General features: G+C 41.9%; 1 protein-coding gene across 1 annotated transcript in view; it reads right to left on the reverse strand.

Moving 5' to 3' along the window:
• The window catches only part of LOC123745134 (GTPase-activating Rap/Ran-GAP domain-like protein 3), a 311,764-nt gene that overhangs the window by 40,115 nt on the left and 251,265 nt on the right, over nt 1-20,384 (reverse strand). Inside the window, exons 12-14 of the mRNA XM_069300473.1 lie at nt 11,462-11,577; nt 7,110-7,190; nt 982-1,080 (exon numbers count right to left, since the gene is read on the reverse strand). Of these exons, the coding sequence (XP_069156574.1) occupies nt 982-1,080; nt 7,110-7,190; nt 11,462-11,577 (296 nt within the window). The remainder of the gene's footprint in view (nt 1-981; nt 1,081-7,109; nt 7,191-11,461; nt 11,578-20,384) is intronic.

A 20,384-nucleotide genomic window follows, 5' to 3' on the forward strand; every position in this document is an offset into this window, starting at 1 on the left:
ATACATTATAAAGTTCAGTGCAGTTATTCAGTTTCCACGCGTGTCTACCTACATGTTGAAATTTGTAGAGTATAGAGTTTGCTTTAACCACTTACTTCTTCGTCTTACCCACTGATTCTCCAAGGGGGAGGAACTTGGCTCCCCGTGTTGGTATTCTGAATCTTAAGTTGAGGGATTTTAGCCAGCGGGGAGGAATGTCAGTCAGGGGGGAAAGAACTCTACACTGGGAAAGAATATACTCTGAGGACACCCTGGGACCGCAAGGGGAGGCATGTGACCTGGGATCCTGGGGCGGGGGGGACACCTCTAACCCATTCCGCCTATTGACAGCTCTAACACTGGAGCAGCTTGTGCAACTCTGTGGCGGATTCCTGGCTCTGGTTTCCCTCTAGTGTTCCTTGCCTCGTGAGTCTTTCCTAGAGTGTGGTGAGGTTAGGTTCCTCCAGTGTGGTGAGGTTAGGTTCCTCCAGTGTGGTGAGGTTAAGCTCCCTCAGCCTTTACTGTGTTATAGTACAAACACTTCTAACTTGAACTGAGTCGAAGGTTGTATAAAATATATTTATATTATATAAGAAAAATATAGAACTAACATCATTTTACACACAATACATCAAATAATAATAAAAATTTAATGCTGGTTTAGTAACTGTCACATTAAGATTAATCGTGTTTTTGTTGATGGCACAGAATTGGTTGTATTTTACTAGAGCCTCATCTTTGTTTCAATGATTATTTAATATTCTCTCTCTCTCTCTCTCTCTCTCTCTCTCTCTCTCTCTCTCTCTCTCTCTCTCTCTCTCTCTCTCTCTCTCTCTCTCTCTCTCTTTCTCTCTCTCTCTCTCTCTCTCTCTCTCTCTCTCTCTCTCTCTCTCTCTCCTAAAGTAATACTACTGACACTTCTACTGTTGCTTTCGCCGCTCCACCTTCTCTTCCTCCTCATCTTCTATACCCGTCTCCTGCTGCGCCTCCGACAGGACTCACCGTGCGCTTGAAGAGTCCAGTGGTGGCCAAGGAGGTGGGTGCGTCCCCCTTCACGATCGTGTCCAGCTTCAGGGCCTGCCCGAACCTCACGAACTCCACCTGTAAGATTACAAAACAAATCAGTCCAACCGCGGATACCGACAAGAGTCGGTGGATGCTTGGAATTATGCCTGGAAAAAGGTGTGAAAATCTGAAAATATCTTCAAATACCAAATAATAGAGTCGGGAAATCCTAAGCAAGTACGAGAAGAGTACATGAGGTTAATTTGCTTGCAAGAAAATTAGTGCCAAATCATAGGACTTCTACCTTAAAGATTAATTTAGTCACAAAATCCTGGGGTCTACCTGCAAGGTTGAATACAGTTGGAAGAACACAATGACTCGTTCACTCATTCGCTGACAGTCCGATTTGCTGACTGACATGCTCACTTTCTGACAGACCTTTGATATACATCCAACAAGATGCTAACAAGAATGAGTTAGTCTTCTCCTCCTCACTGATAATTGTGAGGAGGAAGTGGAGAAGGAGGGATGTGAGATTTTAACCACAGAAGAGACTGCGAGCAAGTAGCTCCTACAGTGACCTCGGGTGATGGACAACAATATCGCTGGGAATCACGAAATTGAACTTCAAAATACACCATTCACAAGGTCGAAATGTGAGAGATAGGAAGCAACCACGCAGCCTGGCTAGACCTCGTCTTCACCCAGGACAAGGTAGATATTGGGGATCTCAGCAACGAAATTCAACTGGGGGCCACAGACAACTGAATATGTACGTGAAGTAAACACACATATATATATAAAGAGTCCACTGAATATACAGAAGTCCAGCAACACCGCAGGGAAAATAGGGAAATCCTTAGGTGTGCAGTGGGAGACGGAACTAAAGTCCATGTATTTTTTTTTTATACGATGGTTATTGTCGCCCAGGAAGGCTCAACTGCTCGACAGATTCATTCCAACTCGAAGAAATACGTGAGTAAATCACAACATAAACCCATGGCTCAACGGGCAGACAGACCGTCTCGAGGCAGGAAAGCAGAACGGGAGAGCAGACAAGTGAAGAAACAGAGACAGCTACAACACACACACACACACACACACACACACACACACACACACACACACACACACACACACACACACACACACACACACACACACACACACCAAGAAGTCGTCTGAGAACGGTCAAGAGATGACACTCTACAAGCGCGAAGGAGGAGAGAAGGGGGAGAGGAGAAGAGAAGGGGGAGGAGAGGAGGAGGGTATAAACGGAAAATAGCCAAAATAAGCCTCGTCCTAACCCAAAGTTTCAAGGACATGAAACTCTTTCTAGGTTTCAAGCTAGAAAGAACCTCACCCGGAAGATATGGGACTGGAATCCTCTTGTAAAAGAGATTGATCAGTTTGTCATTATTCAAACATATACAGGCATAGTAGAAGAGGCACAGGAGTAACTTACAAATCCAGAGTTTTAGACGCTCAAAATCCCTAAGAATGGGCAAAGTCTCCTCATGTATAAATGAAAAGGCTACGAGGGTCTAGCAACCCCTCTACACTCTTCAGTGCCTATCGGGCAGAATAGAGAGAGAAAACACAAGAGCTTGTGCCAGGCCTATATATAAGAAAAAAGGGCAATAAACGATACACGGATCTGTATCAGCAAGGTTATTGCAAGATTAATCAGGATCAATTAGGATTAATCAGGATCAAGATTAATCAGGATCAGATTAATCACGCTTATGGTCATCTTAGAAAGGACAAACTTTGTAACAAAGCGACAATATGAGTTCATAGAGCACAATATAACAATAATCAAGCTGAAAAGAAAAGGATAAACTTACTGCATCTTCCTAGACAACCACAAAGCCTTCGACAGTGTTCTTCATTACTTACGAATTAAGCTTCTATTTATACATGTAAGTGATTTATATAAATCATTTCAGTTGTGGCTGCAGTAAAAACTATATTAAAAAATTAATAGCTAACAATTAAGACACTTTGATGTTTATATTGACAACATATAGCTTAAAATTTTAATAATGAAAATACAATTTGAAAGATAAGCAAATTTGAGAAGAAAACGGGACAATAAACTAACAATCAACAGTAGCTGTTGATTGTTTTCACTATTAATAGTGAGAGAAGGGGAGATTATAGCCGAGGAAAGAATCAAGCAGAGTACCGCAAGGTACAGAGCTAAGATCCATACAGCCACGGATGTATGTGTAAGACTTAACTGAGGAAATAAAAATGAAAAAAAAAATATTTGCAAGTGATTAAAAGTTCATGGTACACATCAGAACCGAGGCGAATGACACATGAATAACACCAGCGGCATACGCAATACTGACGAACATTCATGCAGTATTGACAAGCCTGGATACAAAAAAAGCAGGACTGCATTAATCATTCCTACTTAATGCATAAAAGAGGGTGGGGGGCCTAGAAATATTAGAATGCGCCTCTTCAGTGTCAAACCCGTAAATATATTAAACAAACGAGCCTGAAGTTTTTTTTTTTTTAGTTACATGTACACCGGTTGACTATAAAACAAATTGATAGGTGGGACACAAGAGCTGAATCTCAACCCCCTCCCCCCTCCCTGAAAATACAGAATACTTTGTATACACTCCATTTGTGTAGCTCTCCCTCTCCCTCTCATACAACACATTAATCTACGCCAGATTTCACTTGCCAGAGCCCTGTTAATCGTCTGGAACACAATAAATAGACCAGAGGAAACCTGATGTTATGGAAATAACTTTCTCCTCCCTCCCGCTGCACATACTGAGAGAGGGAGGGAGAGAGAGAGAGAGAGAGAGAGAGAGAGAGAGAGAGAGAGAGAGAGAGAGAGAGAGACAAAATGGGGTGGGGGGGGGGCGGGGGGAGCAACAACAGACACTGTGAAATAAACATATAGATAAGAGAGCTAAAATAATCATGGAAGAAACCAAGAAACAGGGACAGTTGCTACAGAAAACAAGTGAGAGATAACGAGACGGTCAGTGTAAAAACTATATAGAAATATAGGCAATGATTCCGGGGAGACACAGAAAAAGAAAGAATAAAGAGAGTGAAAGTTATCAAAATGCACACACACACACACACACACACACACACACACACACACACACACACACACACACACACACACACACACACACACAAGACATAGACAAAAAACAAAGAAGGCAGCAGGGTTCTGTTTACTGGACTTAAGATTGCCAAACTTGCCGAATTTCGCCTTAGTCGGGAAGATTTTCATTTCCGCCGGCGTTACTAAGAATGTGATGAATGCACTTAATTGGTAAGACCGTTTCGATGCCAGTGTAGGCACAGCAACGGCTAGGCGGGCATAGTAACGCCGAAAGGTCGAATTTTCATTTTATCCTCGGCAAGCAGGACAATGTATTCAACCACTTCAACACGTCGAATATGCTGTTTAAGATTCATCTACTGGGAACAAAAAGTTCCAAGTAGCACAGGCTAAGGTGAGCCCGTAGTGGACTTTAATGAATGGCTTGAATTATCGATTAAATTTTTTGATTACACAAAAAAAAAAAACAGCAAAATTCTCGCGCGTCGTAACTAGGTTGTATACTAGTGATTTGCCGTTTTTTTTCTATAAATGATAAAATCCATATATAATTTGATTCCATCTGTTCCTCAACAGTGTTTTGCTCTCGGGACAATTTTCAGAATGACATAGAAATCTGTGTTTGCCTCTGTTGTAAGCACAGTAGAGAGAACACAATATTTTATTCCACTCAGACACCAAATAATATGATGAAAAGAGAGATTATGTTATTTAAAGCATATCTGACTGTTTACGTATCTCGGTAATAATGCAGAAAATCAAGAATTAAATGGCAAGGACGAATGAAGAAACGCACAACATGGACAATGAGAGAATTACGATAAATAAGAAAAACTAACAGCTGTGTAAATATTATTAATAACCGCACAGAAAAACAAAATTAGTTGTAACTCTCACACTTCCAAGTCAACCAGCACTATAACCCACACATGTAGAGCCTCGGTGGAGCCTCCAGCTGTGAACACCTTGCCTGCCAAATTGAGCGCCTTCCACCTTATTGCAAATACACTTTGTACCAAGTGTGAATTGAGGCACTGCAATATAGCGAGGTCTACGGGGGTGTAACCATGTCTGTAACAAGTAATATAGCGTGTGCGTGTTGCAGATATAGGGACTGATAAAAGAAAGTACCCAGCATAGGGGGGGTAATCAGATAATTTATATTATAATCCAGATGCGTGAATTATTGGTCACATAAATGACTAACTAGAATTATTGTTGACACCTACACATGAATTCTCACACATTTTTAGTTTTTCTCTCAATTCCTTAATGATGATAATATTCTTTATTTCAATTCGTACAACAATATATTGTTTTGCACAAGTGAGGCATTTTAAACTCAAGAATTACTGAGGATACTTTTTTGTTGCAAGATATTTTTGCAATTGTTGAAGTTGTCAATAGCATCCTCTCTGAGATCCGTGATCAGGGAATCAGTGATCTTTAAAACTTGTAATGAGGTTGGAGGCTTCGAGATTTGAGCTTTTCGATATAATGCAAGGACGCGTTTGTGCTAACTGATGACCTCTAAGACGATTATTTTTCTGCAGGCGATGAGTCACAATAACGTGGCTAAAGTATATTGATCAGACCACACACACTAGAAGGTGAAGGGACGACGACGTTTCGGTCCGTCCTGGACCATTCTCAAGTCGATTGTGAAGTCGATTCTCACAATCGACTTGAGAATGGTCCAGGACGGACCGAAACGTCGTCGTCCCTTCACCTTCTAGTGTGTGGTCTGGTCAACAATTATTTTTGTTTATCGGTCAGTCGAACCTTGAATACGAGGTGTCTTAAAGCATGTTTATGCTTAAGTTATTGGGATCCAGTCACTTGAACTGGACGGTAAAGCGATGATGGCATTCAAGCCCCCGACCATCCATATGACTGGGCACTATTCCTATTCCTCCGTCCTATCCTAAAATCCTTATCCTCACATCCCTCTTAAGTGCCATATAGCCATACCGACTTTGTGTCTTCTGATAATTTCCTTGGGATACCTTTTGATAATTAGATTTTTTGTATTAGTTTAAAACGACTTTTCTTTCCTGCGTCTGAGAATTCATTATTTCACCGTAGGAGCTGTCTATGTTTATTGTTGCCGCTGTCCCTGGAGCCGGTGGCTGAGCGGACAGCACGCTGGGCTTGTGATCCTGTGGTCCCGGGTTCGATCCCGGGCGCCGGCGAGAAACAAATGGGCAGAGTTTCTTTCACCCTATGCCCCTGTTACCTAGCAGTAAATAGGTACATGGGAGTTAGTCAGCTGTCATGGGCAGCTTCCTGGGGGTGGAGGCCTGGTGGAGGACCGGGCCACGAGGACACTAAAGCCCCGAAATCATCTCAAGATAACCGTAGAAGCGGTCTATGTTTATTGGTGCCGCTGTCCCTCGTGTAGGGAAAAGGAGTAAAATAGCTTCCTCTATCATGATCAAAAAAAGCTTCTCCCGTTACAGTTCGGCTACGTAAGCCTGCTTGACCCCATTAATCCTATTCAAGAGAGAGGTTAAACCGATAGATCACTCGAGTTTTAATGACCGCTCGTTAGGATAAGCCTCCAACAACTAACTCCCTGGGAGTCCTGCTCCTCGACGGCCAAGCCTCCAATAACGTCCAGGGACCCCTGCTCCTCGACTGTCAAGTTTCCACTAACACCAAGAGAGCTCTGCGCCTCGATTACCACCCCTGGAAAGATGGCGCCATCTCCGCTCAGGTCCGATTAAATCCCTTTGTGCCCTTTGTAATCTTCTTTGCGCTACCGCTCACAGGATGAGCGTGGGGGTTGCACAATCAACTAGCCACCTCGGGCGGCAACAATCAGTCAAAACATGGGGATGGTGAGTATGATGAGGATCACCTGATGGGTAAGATGCAACGGGTCAGGAAGTGATGTCACCTTGAGAATGAGGCAATAATTTAAGGATGATTACTTGGGACACAGCAGGCGAGGAAGGAAGCAGCAACATCAACGAGGGGGAAGAAGGGGTCATGTTAGGATACACAATGACAATTCACTGACCTGTCTGGCTTCTTCCTTTCTTCTTGAAGATCTAGGAGGATCTGGGAGCACGTCACTGAAGGCTCGACGGTTCAACATCGTCTGCAAATCAATTGGGAAATGAAACGTCGTAGAAAATGAATCCTTTAATAATTAGTATCTTTTTTTTTAACCATGAATTTTCCTAACTTGATTGCTCTTCTAGATACTAATACTAAGAAAATGGTTAGACGCATAGAAAGCTTACATTCTCAGATCAACACCAACATTGCAGTCATATTTAACCAAATGTGTGTGTGTGTGTGTACACCACATTAACGTAGATATAACATTTCATTCACCTTGGGTATAGGTGACTCGAACATCCGTCCCCTTGACACGTGAGGTAGATGTGAGGTATATATAGATGTTCTACCGACTGTACTATGAGTTAACCTTAAAAGGGAAGGTTCGCAACGGGAACTAACCGCTGCCCAGATAAGAATTGCTTATCTCCATGGCTACCACTCTTGGGATTTGGGGGCATGGTATTCCTAATCTTTCTGTGCTTGAGTGGTAGCCACGGTAATATATATATATATATATATATATATATATATATATATATATATATATATATATCAACCCGTTCTCGCACTTTCTTACAGTCAATATTGACTTATTAAATACGTGCATATGTGACATACTAAACATACTAGTTTACCTTGAAAAACTTCATAGAAAACACCGACCTTACCTAACCTTCTTAGTATGTTAAGATAAGCATCTTATTGCTTCGTAATTACAATTATTACTTAACCTATACTATAATAGGTTAAGATAAGCATCTTATTGCTTCGTAATTACAATTATTACTTAACCTATACTATAATAGGTTAAGTAATAATTGTAATTACGAAGCAATAAGATGCTTATCTTAACATACTAAGAAGGTTAGGTAAGGTCGGTGTTTTCTATGAAGCTTTTCAAGGTAAACTAGTATGTTTAGTATCTCACATATGCACGTATTTAATAAGTCAATATTGACCGTAAGAAAGTGTGAGAACGGGTTGTATATATATATATATATATATGAAAACTCACACCCCAGAAGTGACTCGAACATACGAAGTTCGAGTCACTTCTGGGGTGTGAGTTTTCATTCGCATATAGTCCTGGGGACCATTCAGGCTTGTTCTCATATATATATATATATATATATATATATATATATATATATATATATATATATATATATATATATATATATATATATATATATTTTAAGATACTCCACACCCAATGTTAGCGTGCCCCCTGGTGCATGTTTATGGTTTTAATTAAACAAGAACAGTCCCTGAAAATAAAAACAATAGGCCTATATAAAGTTTCGACATTGTAAAAGAGAATTGCTGTCATGGCAATATTTACGGAGTTACCCAAAACCCTAATATCAAAATATATAAATATGTGATGGCAGCAATACAATGAAAATAAAAACATTATTTCAATATAAATAATAAGCAAATTTAGTATTAAATATTTTTAAACTGCGATTTATATTAATAAAATTATAATTTGTTTTTAAAATGATAAATTATCAAAATATAAATTATTTATAAAATGAATAACAATAAATAAATTATAATTAATATCAATAATTATAAAAATACCAATAAATACGGAACAACCTGAGTCAATAAAGCATAGGAGAGTTCTCTTCAAGACTGCTGGACGTTGCAGTAAAGCATCCACAAAGTTTCCTTTAGAATTCTGAGCAGGTCAGTAAACCCAAAACTTTTACCCTTGAGCGATGAACAGCTGAATAAAGCTGGGGAAGAACTTTACCCTAGAGTGACGAACAGGTTAGTAATACATGATACATAATGCATGACAGTGACACAGGAACACACATGAGAGTGATACAGGTGCACACATGACAGTGACGCGGGCACATGGCTTAGCGATTTCTATACACCCTTCTCAGTTCTCTGTCTCTCTCTCTCTCTCTCTCTCTCTCTCTCTCTCTCTCTCTCTCTCTCTCTCTCTCTCTCTCTCTCTCTCTCTCTCTCTCTCTTTCTCTCTCTCTCGCTCAAACTCAGCCAAGGGTTCATTAGGAATTGTGGTAACGCTCCTGACAAAACTCCAACATTGAGAGAGAGAGAGAGAGAGAGAGAGTGTGTGTGTGTGTGTGTGTGTGTGTGTGTGTGTGTGTGTGCATGACACCACCACTACCACCCAACACACACACACACACAAAACCCCCGTCAACACCAGGCAAGCTGTGAACCATCTCCCCAGAGAGTGAGTGTTGGTGCCACAGGTGAACTAGGGGACAGCTGATTGCCAATTTACCCACCCTACACACCCACTTGACCACGAGGGAGAGCTCCAGCCCTTTCCTCTCCACCTGATCTCCCTTCCCCCTTCCACCTCCCCATCCCACCCCGTCCCTTTCCTTCCCTTTCCTTCCCTCTCCATCTGATTTTCCCTATCCCATTCCAACGTTTCAAATCCATCGTGGCCGAGGGGTGATAATTGATGTTGGGGTGTTGTGAGAGGGGTGATGGGGGAGGGAGGGGACGGAGGGAGGAGGGAGAGAGTTAGGGAAGAAAGAGTAGGGGAAAGGGGGAATCAATGGAAGGGAAAAATAGGAGGCAGGGGGGAGATAAAGGGTTGAATGGCTGGGGAGAGAAGGATATTAAATGTTTGCAGGAGATGGAGCAGAGACAGAAGCAGAAAGTTGGACACTGAGAGAAACGATGGAGGAAAATAGTAGAGGCCAAAAGAGAGAGAGAAAGAGAGAGAGAGAGAGAGAGAGAGAGAGAGAGAGAGAGAGAGAGAGAGAGAGAGAGAGAGAGAGAGAGAGAGAGAGAGAGAGAGAGAGAGAGAGAGAGAAGGGAAGGAGATGATAGAATTAGCCAGAGGGACCAATGGTAAGAGCCATCCCATCGAAACGGGTACCAAAGTACTCTTTCTCGTATTATTACTGTTACCATGTTTATCAACATTGTTGCTCTTCCTGCCATCAGTAAGTTGTGGCAACTTTGGTCATTGTTTGTCCGGTCACTGTACGCTAACGACCTCGTCTCTTAATTGATCCAAATTATCCATAGGAGAAGTTTTAAACCAATTGGTGCGGGTTAAGTGGGAGGAGGGGGTGGTGACGAGGCCTGGTGTCGTTGGAGGTCGTTACGGGTCATTCTCTCGTTGTAGGTCGTTACGAAAGAAGGAACAAGCAGGAGAAAGCGCCAAGCCATTACGACTATATAGCACTAGGAAGGGGTCAAGATAAGAATTTGTGATGGGACTGGGGGGAAGGAATGGTGCCCAACCACTTGGACGGTTGGGAATTGAACGCCGACCTGCAGGATGGGAGACCATCGCTCTACCGTCCAGCCCAAGTGGTTGGCATGAGTCCTTACGAGTAATTCTGTCGTTATAAGTAATTCTGTCATTTCAGATCGTTACCAGTAATTCTGTCATTTCAGATCGTTACCAGTAATTCTGTCATTTCAGATCGTTATGAGTAATTCTGTCGTTATAAGTAATTCTGTCATTTCACATCGTCACGGGTAATTCCGTCGTTACAAGTCGTGTTCAATAGTTGTCAGCCGTTGTGGAAAAATGTTGTGGTCGTGATGTAGTTATTCACATCTTGGTCGTTGTGTTATGTGAGGGGGCGAGCTGTTCACATCATCTGCCAAACGTCAAATTTGTAATTTTTTTGTTTTACCTGACTTAAAGCGTACGCCTCGTAGGGCAACCCGCCCAACCTATCGATATCCCTGACAACAATAGATCCCTTGTCCCTGGGGGGTTATAACGCTCGTAGCTCGACCATTTACTTCGTTAATGTCTGGGCTGGTCGGTATAGCCGAGGTACTCGCCGTCTACATCATATTGCAACTTACAAGTATATCTAAGTATATCGCCGACGGGAAGACATCTCCCGTCACGCAGGGTGCAGTCGCACCTCCACAGATCTCCAGTATCAGCTCTTGATACTGGTAATGGCTCAAAAGGGCCACCACTTGCGGGCTATTCATGCCCGTGCCACCTTTTGGGTGGCTTAATCTACATCAATCTAAGTATATACTATACTAAGATACCTATGAATTCACTGTGGATATTATGACCTTAGAAAACGTTTTAAGAATAATGGAACACGATACAAAGTTTAGGACAGCACTCACCCCCCTCTGTTGGTGACCAGACCACACACTAGAAAGTGAAGGGACGACGACGTTTCGGTCCGTCCTGGACCATTCTCAAGACAATCGACTTGAGAATCGTCCAGGACGGACCCAAACGTCGTTGTCCCTCTACTTTCTAGTGTGTGGTCTGGTCAACATATTTCAGCCACGTTACTGTGGCTCCTCGTCTGCACTCACCCCTCTGTTGTCGTTGATGTGCTCCTGATACAAGTCCTTGATGAGCATGTCCAGCGTCCGCTCTCTCTTCTGGGAGAAGATCGGGGTGTTGAAGGTGGCCTTCTCACCGTTGATCACTGTAACCAAGACAGACACTAGGTGAACATCACCAAGAAGAGGGGACAGAGACATTCTTTAACAAGAGTGTAGAATTCTCTCGAGTACCAATAAGAAAGGTTATCCTTATGGCGGAGCGTTGTTATTGGTTGATGAAGGCTCAGATGGAGACAAAATAGAAGGTTTCTGGAGTGTTGCTTTTTGTAAGGGCCAATAGGAACTTGTGTATTTTAGGAGCAGTTTTATAACTGGCTGAGAGCAGAAGAGGAGGGCGAGAGGCAGAATGGTATAGAATGGAAACTGTTTTAAGTCTAAATCCTAAAACGTGAGCTGAAATTGAATGAAATAGAAACATTATTACGAGAACTCAAAAGGGGGGGGGGGGATCAAATAGACAAATTACAAGATATTAATCACAAAATGGTGTCAGCGCCAACAACTTTGGAAAGAACAAAGTGATGACACACATCTTGGAGAACTGTTATACCTCTCGTTACGCTTTACCACGTGAACAATAACAGACGTCAGAACACCTAATACCAATCGTCACTTGATACAGACAATGTCACAGACTCTTGTCTTGTCCGCTCCTGTCTTCAATCACAACTATTTAACATTTTTGTTAACATAGTTGGGTACATGGGGGTTTATGTAGCCACCCTAGACTACATGACAGGCTACATACCTCCCACTAGCGACTAGAGTTCACAACAGTACTCGACAGTTCCCTGGTGTGTGTGTGTATATATATATATATATATATATATATATATATATATATATATATATATATATATATATATATATATATATATATATATATATATATATATATATATATATAATGTATTTCTCTCCATGCGTGAGGTGAAGAGGACTGCGGCAGGGAAGGTGACTGAGCCACACACTGGGCAGTATAGCAGCAATTACTGGACAAGCCGCCCACACAACTACAACAAAACTCTCGCTAACGAAGGATAGAACTTTAATTGGTGTGGGTCCTCACCATTCCTCCCTCCCCTCCCCCCCTCTCTCTCTCTCCACTTATCTGATGTCTTCCTTGTACTTTAATCGCACCTTTGTGCTGTCGGGGTTTCCTCCTTCCTCCTCTCAGCCTCCACTCCTCATCTCTTCCACGCCTTCTTTCTCGATATTCATTATCTTACTCATGCTTCTCATCCTGTCACCACCCTTCTTCCGTCACCCCTCGCTATCTTTCACACTCTCTGGGCGCGGCATGCCACTGTCACACGTGACAAAACACACACACACACACACACACACACACACACACACACACACACACACACACACACACACACACGATAATAAACACAAACAACCTTAGTAGAAATACAAATCAAAAACATAACAAAGTATTGTTTTGTCTAAATTAAGACAGTTCTTATCTAATGCGTCTAATTTGACATTTTACGTTCAGGAATGACTATTTTGTTATGTTGATATGCCTTGCTCTCGCTTCCCTGTACGTCAGTCAGTCATCTTTGAACGTACTATCGCGCAGAGCCAATCAACAAGTAAGGGCCAAGCTGATTCAGTTTTCTCATTGGTCGCTGTGTGCGCCAGCCAGGGACCAAGCTCCCTTTTCGCACTCCCAGCACCCTGCAGGAGGCATCGATTAGTTCAAGGCTTTCAATCGCATACGTGATCAGGTGAATTATGGGCTCTAACACCAATTATTTTCTCCGACATTCGGCCCTTTGAAGGACGGGGGACCAACCTTCATTTTTTATGTGTGTGTACCGCTTAATCCCATGATGCATTATTGCTGAGCCAATTACCTCCCCCTCCCTACTGTGGCCCCTGGACAGATGGTCCCTTCCAATTGGCCAGCCCAACCACTTGGGCTGGACGGTAGAACGACGGTCTCGCTTTATGCAAGTCGGCGTTCAATCCCCCGACCGTCCAAATGGTTGGGCACCATTCCTTCTCTCCGTCCCATCCCAAATCCTTATCCTGACCCCTTCCAAGTGCTATATAGTCATAATAGTGTACTGGAAACTGAGACTAGGTGGAACCTAGTCTGGAACTGCTGCTCCTGTATGAGCGTTGTTACCGTTCAACAGCCATTGATTTGGAGTTTATTCACTCGTGGCGGTATATTTAAATTAGACGAAATATAGGATCAGTGTAAGTACGTTTTGTGATTGTTTGATTGATGAAGATTAAGCCACCAAAGAGGTGGCACGGACATGAATAATCCGTAACGTTTGTGACTTTAATCTGTAACAAAAATTACCAATTGAGTATTAGGCTTCATTGAAAGACCGTTCGGCTTTCCAGAAAGACATACTCGCTTTGTACAGTTTGGGAATATTAAATCCCATTTTTAATCATATTTCAGAAAGGACAGTGATAAATTGTAAGGTGTCACAACAAAATTGTACCAAGACTTAGAAATACAGTATGTGAAATACTGTATTTCTAAGTACATGGGGGTACATGGGGGTTTATGTAGCCACCCTAGACTACATGATGGGCTACATACCTCCCACTAGAGTTCAGTACAGTACTTGACAGTTCCCTGGTAGTGCGCCTAGACTAGGCTCCCCCAGCCTAGGCTCCAGTTCCAACTCCAGCCTCAGACCTAAACTCGGACCATATCCTCAATCCTCAACTTTTATGTCCCCCTCACCAACCTGCTCCATCTCCACCATCACCCGACTTTCGGGACCCAGCTCGACCTCTAGGCCCTATTTCGAGCTCTAGCTCCAGGCACAGCCTCGGCCCTCCTGCTTCAGGCTTGGCCTCAAACTCTAGATCGGCTTCCAGCCACAGACCGATCCTTTAGCACAGTCTCCAGCCACAGAATATAACCTCAGCCTCCACCGTCAAAACAGCGGGAATATACAGCAAAACAGTTTATAACTTTTCTTGTACATATTGAAAGGTCAAGGCTGATGCATCATTGACGGGTGTGGGAGAGGAAGGTTGGGAGCAGGAGAGAGAAGCGACAGAGAGAGAGAGAGACAGAGGGACGATGAAGCTGGGGTCTTGGGTAGGGGAGGGTAGGAAGGATAGGAAGGTGAGGAGGCTGTGGTGGGGGAACAATGGGTCATCATGAACCCGGGTTGGTGGATCTGCAGTCACCAGCGAGTTTATTTCGACATTTCCAATATTTTTTTTTTAATTGATCGATATATATACACCATCGTGTTTTTTTTTTAGCATACACGCGTATAAATACTGCATGTGATTTACTCTGGTGAATTGTATTCTGAGGAAGAGTGGAGGTAGTGTGGAAAAATCCGAGAGGCAGTTTTATTTTTTCTACCACAGACGTGGCCACACATTTACAATGCTAGCCAGCATATATACATTTTCTTCTGTCCACCATGGACGGGTTAGAGATGTGTTACGAGAGGCAGTGTGAGGCCTGTTATATATTGTGAGGCAAGCCTGTTATATTGTGAGGCAAGCCTGTTATATTGTGAGGCGAGCCTGTTATATTGTGAGGCGAACCTGCTATATTGTGAGGCAAGCCTGTTATTTTGTGAGCCAAGCTTGTCATATTGTAGGAATTATAATCATTGTAGGAATTATAAATTATAATTCTTGTAGGAATTATAATACCTCGTATAATATAATCGCTATAATTCCTCTAGGAGCGATATAATTCCTTTCCGCATAACGAATATACCTCTCGGTTCTGGAAATCTGTTGGCATACCTTTTGAACTTTTGGTAACTTGGCATTGTGCTTGACCAGATATGGAGCTCCATGCTTGGGCTGCGCACTCGTTAGTCTGACGTAAGTGTGTGATATACAAGGTTCTAAATGATTCATTACACATATTTCTAAAGGTAGTTTCTATCTTGACGAACCTAGCATTTGCCACTGATATATATATCTTTTCGATATTTGAGCTTCAGAAGAAAAGTTCGGTGATCAATCCCCCAGATCTTTCTCGCCAATTGATTCTTGAAAGATTTCATCTCTCATTTAACATCTTTTATCCAGCCTCCTGCTCCCTGCACCTAGATTCATTATTTTACATTTACTAGAGCTGAACTCTAATAACCAGTTCTTGGAACATTTTTTTTTAAGTTTGTCGAGGGTTTGTTTGATCCCGTGCACAGTAATCCCGGGTACCGTGCACCGTGATCCCGGGTCCCGTGCACTTCACTCCCCACTATGGCCAAGTTTCTCATCCTGGAACTGTTTATTTGGATCTAACTTTGGCTGCAGTTCTGGCGAAGAAATTTCCCACTTTTGTGTGACTTGGTGGCGGTGAGGCTTCAAGGGCTTCCTCAGAGGCACTCGCCCGGGAAACTGGTCTTCTCCTTCCTCTACATCTTCATTATATATATATATATATATATATATATATATATATATATATATATATATATATATATATATATATATATGTATATATATATATATATATATATATATATATATATATATATATATGTATATATATATATATATATATATATATATATATATATATATATATATATATATATATATATAAACCCGGGATCCTCATATTTGCGTCGACGGCAGAGCCTATTGCGCTACAGTGTGTGTGTGTGTGTGTGTGTGTGTGTGTGTGTGTGTGTGTGTGTGTGTGTGTGTGTGTGTGTGTGTGTGTGTGTGCGTGTGTAAATACGTTGCTAATTGCCGGAGCTATAAAACGTCAGCATAAAAATGTACTCAGCAAATTTAGTTTATATACCGCCTGGAGATATTAAATTTCATGCCAGACACTGAGGAACTGGTACAAAGGATGTTCGCTCTAGTCACTGTCAAGGCAGGTTTAAAATAATATTCTACCCTGTATATAATACACACTTACACATTATATATATATTATATATATAATATATAATATATATTGAGGTATCACCTCTGGTTGCGTGTGTAGGGACCCTCGGCCTCGAAGAAGTGGATATGTAGCACCCGGGGGAGCCTAAGAGATGTGTTTCGCTGTCATTTTTAATGACAGAGACTAGGTGGTACACTGGAGTTGAGCCAAGCGAGGATATATAACCAAGAAGGATAAGGTTAAGTAAGGTGTTGTATGGCCCAATAGGATTTCTGCATCTTCCTGAATTCTTGTGTTCTTATAATAGCTGAGGGCAGTGTGCTGAACAATCTGCTTTGGTCCTGAGGTTGGTTGAATGTACCCGAGTGTCAGCTGGCTGTTGATAGGTGGATGAGATTGTTTGATGTGTAGTGCTTCGACAATGTCTAATCTTCTACAGTTGTATTTGTCGATTATCTCGGTGTTGTTGGTCAGGGTTATCTCTGGGGATGCTTTGGTTACAACCTGTCCTCTTGAACAGGTTGTAAACAAAGCATTTTGGTCTCATTTTCAAACATCAAAATCCTAAACGCACGAAACATGATGTACTATAAATCATAGCCGCTCGCAAGTAAATGTTTTAAAATGGTAAGTCCATCGGTTAAGTTAGGTTAGATTCGGGCAATTTAGTACATTATTTTTTGTCCGTTGTGACAATTCGAGTGGACGGGGGTGTATGTAGAAATTATATTCATTGATGTAGTCTAGTTCGTTCATTGTCTGGCGCCTCGAGAGAGATGTTCTTAGTCTTATATATTGAGTTCGTAGGGGCTAGTAGTCCCCAAGTGGGCAAGCGAAGGCATATAGACACAATCGACTTGAGAATGGTCCAGGACGGACCGAAATGTCGTCGTCCCTTCAACTTCTAGTGTGTGGTCTGGTCATCAATATAGACAACATTCGGCTCTCATTTCTTTTGGGGTCTTCGGAGAGTTCTTTATGAGCAAGTTGACGGTCTTCTTGCTCTTGAGGTAGACTGTCAACTCTTACTTTCTGGCTGGTGTGGGTACAGGTCACGTTTTTTTCAATAATGTCTTCTAAGACATTATTTTTTTCTATCTCTCCCTTTTTTTACGAGTCTTTTAACATGTTGACGAACCCTAGGAGACACATCTCTTAGCCTCAGGCCATATAAAACCTGTAACATTAATTTTTAAGTTAATATTATTCAATTTCTTCAAGTGAAAATAAAGTAACAAATACAGAGCAGATTCGTGGTAGAATCTAACCCTTTCTGTTATATTCCATAATACATACAAACACACTGATACCACAAAAAAAAGATTAAACATTTAATGAAATTTACCACCACATCCAAGAAAAACATCATCAAAAATTCAACGCAGGTTTATTTATTAAAAAAAAGGTAAAGGTTCAATTTTGTAGGTTCTGTCGAGACCAGAAGTCAAGTGCGCGCCGTGAATGGTATCAGCCGACCTGAGTCAACTATAGCGAGCTTGGCAAAGATGGGGGGGTCGGGAGCCCCGCTCAAACATTACGTTAAAAATTCATTTCTCCACACAATCAGGGGGGCCGAGCCGGCGTGTTCAGGACTCTGCTTCCTGCCTCCTGCCTCCCGATTGAAAAATATAACACACGCAAATATTGTACACTGGAATATTCACAGTAATAATAGGACACGTTAGCTGGTTTTTTGAAGGGGGGTTAAAGTCGAGAGGGTAGGCTTTTACTGGCAGTCTGACGACGTGATGAGTAGGGCATTGTGGGGGTTAAATCTTGCATGTATTTTGTCTTTACTGAATTGTACTCGCTTAAATGTGTCGGAACTGCCGAGCAAAGGCTCTTAAATAACTCTCTTTCAGCGAGTCGCCAGCGTCTGAAGTTCTTGATATGAACCATTTCTTGTTCTGCAATTGCACATACAACACATTTCGTCCTAAACTACTTTGTTAATACCCCCGTTAGTATCTTACACGTGGGAATCATGTCTCATGTTTCCCATATCTTGCCTAATGTATTAAGCTATAGGTTCCTCAAGTCTTTTCACGTACTTCAGTCCTCTTAGTTCTTGAGCCAATGTTATCGGTAATCCCTGAACTCGGAACATATTTTTATGTTATTTGTATGTTCGCCAGATTTTCGTAAGTCATGCGTACATGTGCACAGACAACTTGTGATCACATACTTGTATTTACAGGAGTCAGGCTCCAGCTTCTGGGACCCCGTCCCTATTCATCAATCATGGTCATGCTGACTGCCAAAGTTCCAATGGTTTCTTCGTATTTATATTTAAACCCGCGCAAGGAACTGGCGGTCTTTATGATGTATAGTGATTCCCATTGTGTCGTGAATCAGAATTCTGCTGTTACTCATGTAGTGGGTTTGTGTGAGTGAGTGTGTGTGTGTGTGTGTGTGTGTGTGTGTGTGTGTGTGTGTGTGTGTGTGTGTGTGTGTGTGTGTGTGTGTGTGTGTGTACTCACTCACCTATTTGTGCTTGCGGGGGTTGAGCTTTATCTCTTTGGTCCCGCCTCTCAACTGTCAATCAACTGATGTACAGATTCCTGAGCCTATTGGGCTCTATCATATCTACATTTGAAACTGTGTATGGAGTCTGCCTCCACCACAACACTGTGTGGGTGTGTGTGGGTGTGTGTATGTGTGTGTGTGTGTGTGTGTGTGTGTGTGTGTGTGTGTGTGTGTGTGTGTGGGTGTGTGTGGGTGTGTGTGTATGTGTGTGTGTGTGTGTGTGTGTGTGTGTGTGTGTGTGTGTGTGTGTGTGTGGGTGTGTGTATGTGTGTGTGTGTGTGTGTGTGTGTGTGTGTGTGTGTGTGTGTGTGTGTGTGTGTGTGTGTGTGGGTGTGTGTGTGTGTGTGTGTGTGTGTGTGTGTGTGTGTGTGTGTGTGTGTGTGTATGTGTGTGTGTGTGTGTGTGTGTGTGTGTGTGTGTGTGTAATTTTATATATTTAAATAAACAAATTATGGTTTAATTTAAACTTAACACACTGGTCAATGACTAAACATTATGTAATTAAATTTCCTGCGAAACAACAATTTTTTTTTGTCTGAAACAAACAAATTGGCAGTTTGTCCCACTTCCGGCTCGGAACACTTACGTGAACACCAAACAAAAATTGTATTTTTGTTTTGTGTTAACTAAAAATACAACCAAAAATTGTATTTTTGTTTTGCCTCGAAATACTGTAATTGGTTGATTCGTTCATCACTGATACTGTCATAACGAACTCTGATTATCTAATGCACATGACGTCACAGCCGAAACACCGTATCAATGAGTCAATTGCATTGCTTCATATCTCAAAACAGTTCTGATTGGTTGATCAGAGTCATCATGGCGTAGGAAGATTTTGTTTTGGGTATCTTGAGGTTATCTTGAGATGATTTCGGGGCTTAGTGTTCCCGCGGCCCGGCGCTCGACCAGGCCTCCACCCCCGCCCATTGTGAACAGTGATTACTGTTCACAATGACGTCATTCTTTGTAATTTGCTCGGTAAACAAATTATTTATATGTATAAATAATAATAACTAATTATTATTTGTATTATAATTGTACAACAGTTATACTCATACTAGTGATGTTATGCTACTAAAACGAATAACACAACCACCACCACCATAACAAGTGCCTATACAACCACCACAACTACCATCACAACCAATATCACTTCTCACACCCAACCTCTCTCACCATAACTACCAACCACCACCACCACGCTCACCATCAACCACATTTCCAGCATCACCACAACTTCCACCAACATCAGCATGACAACCTAAAACACTCATCACCCCTCCTCCCTCATCAATATCAGCCATAACACCATCAACATCCTCACCATCATCATCATCATCACAATTGCACACCATCACCAACTTGATACAAATACAGAACACACTCAAAACACTCTACAAAACGAAAATACACCACTGTGGCTTTCACCAACACATTGTCCACTCCGAACAACGTTATGAAAACAGCTGCTGACATGCACAAAAAAATATGCCTTTCCCCCAA

The sequence above is a fragment of the Procambarus clarkii genome, chromosome 44 (assembly GCF_040958095.1).
Source record: "Procambarus clarkii isolate CNS0578487 chromosome 44, FALCON_Pclarkii_2.0, whole genome shotgun sequence".
Taxonomy (NCBI): Eukaryota; Metazoa; Arthropoda; class Malacostraca; order Decapoda; family Cambaridae; genus Procambarus; species Procambarus clarkii.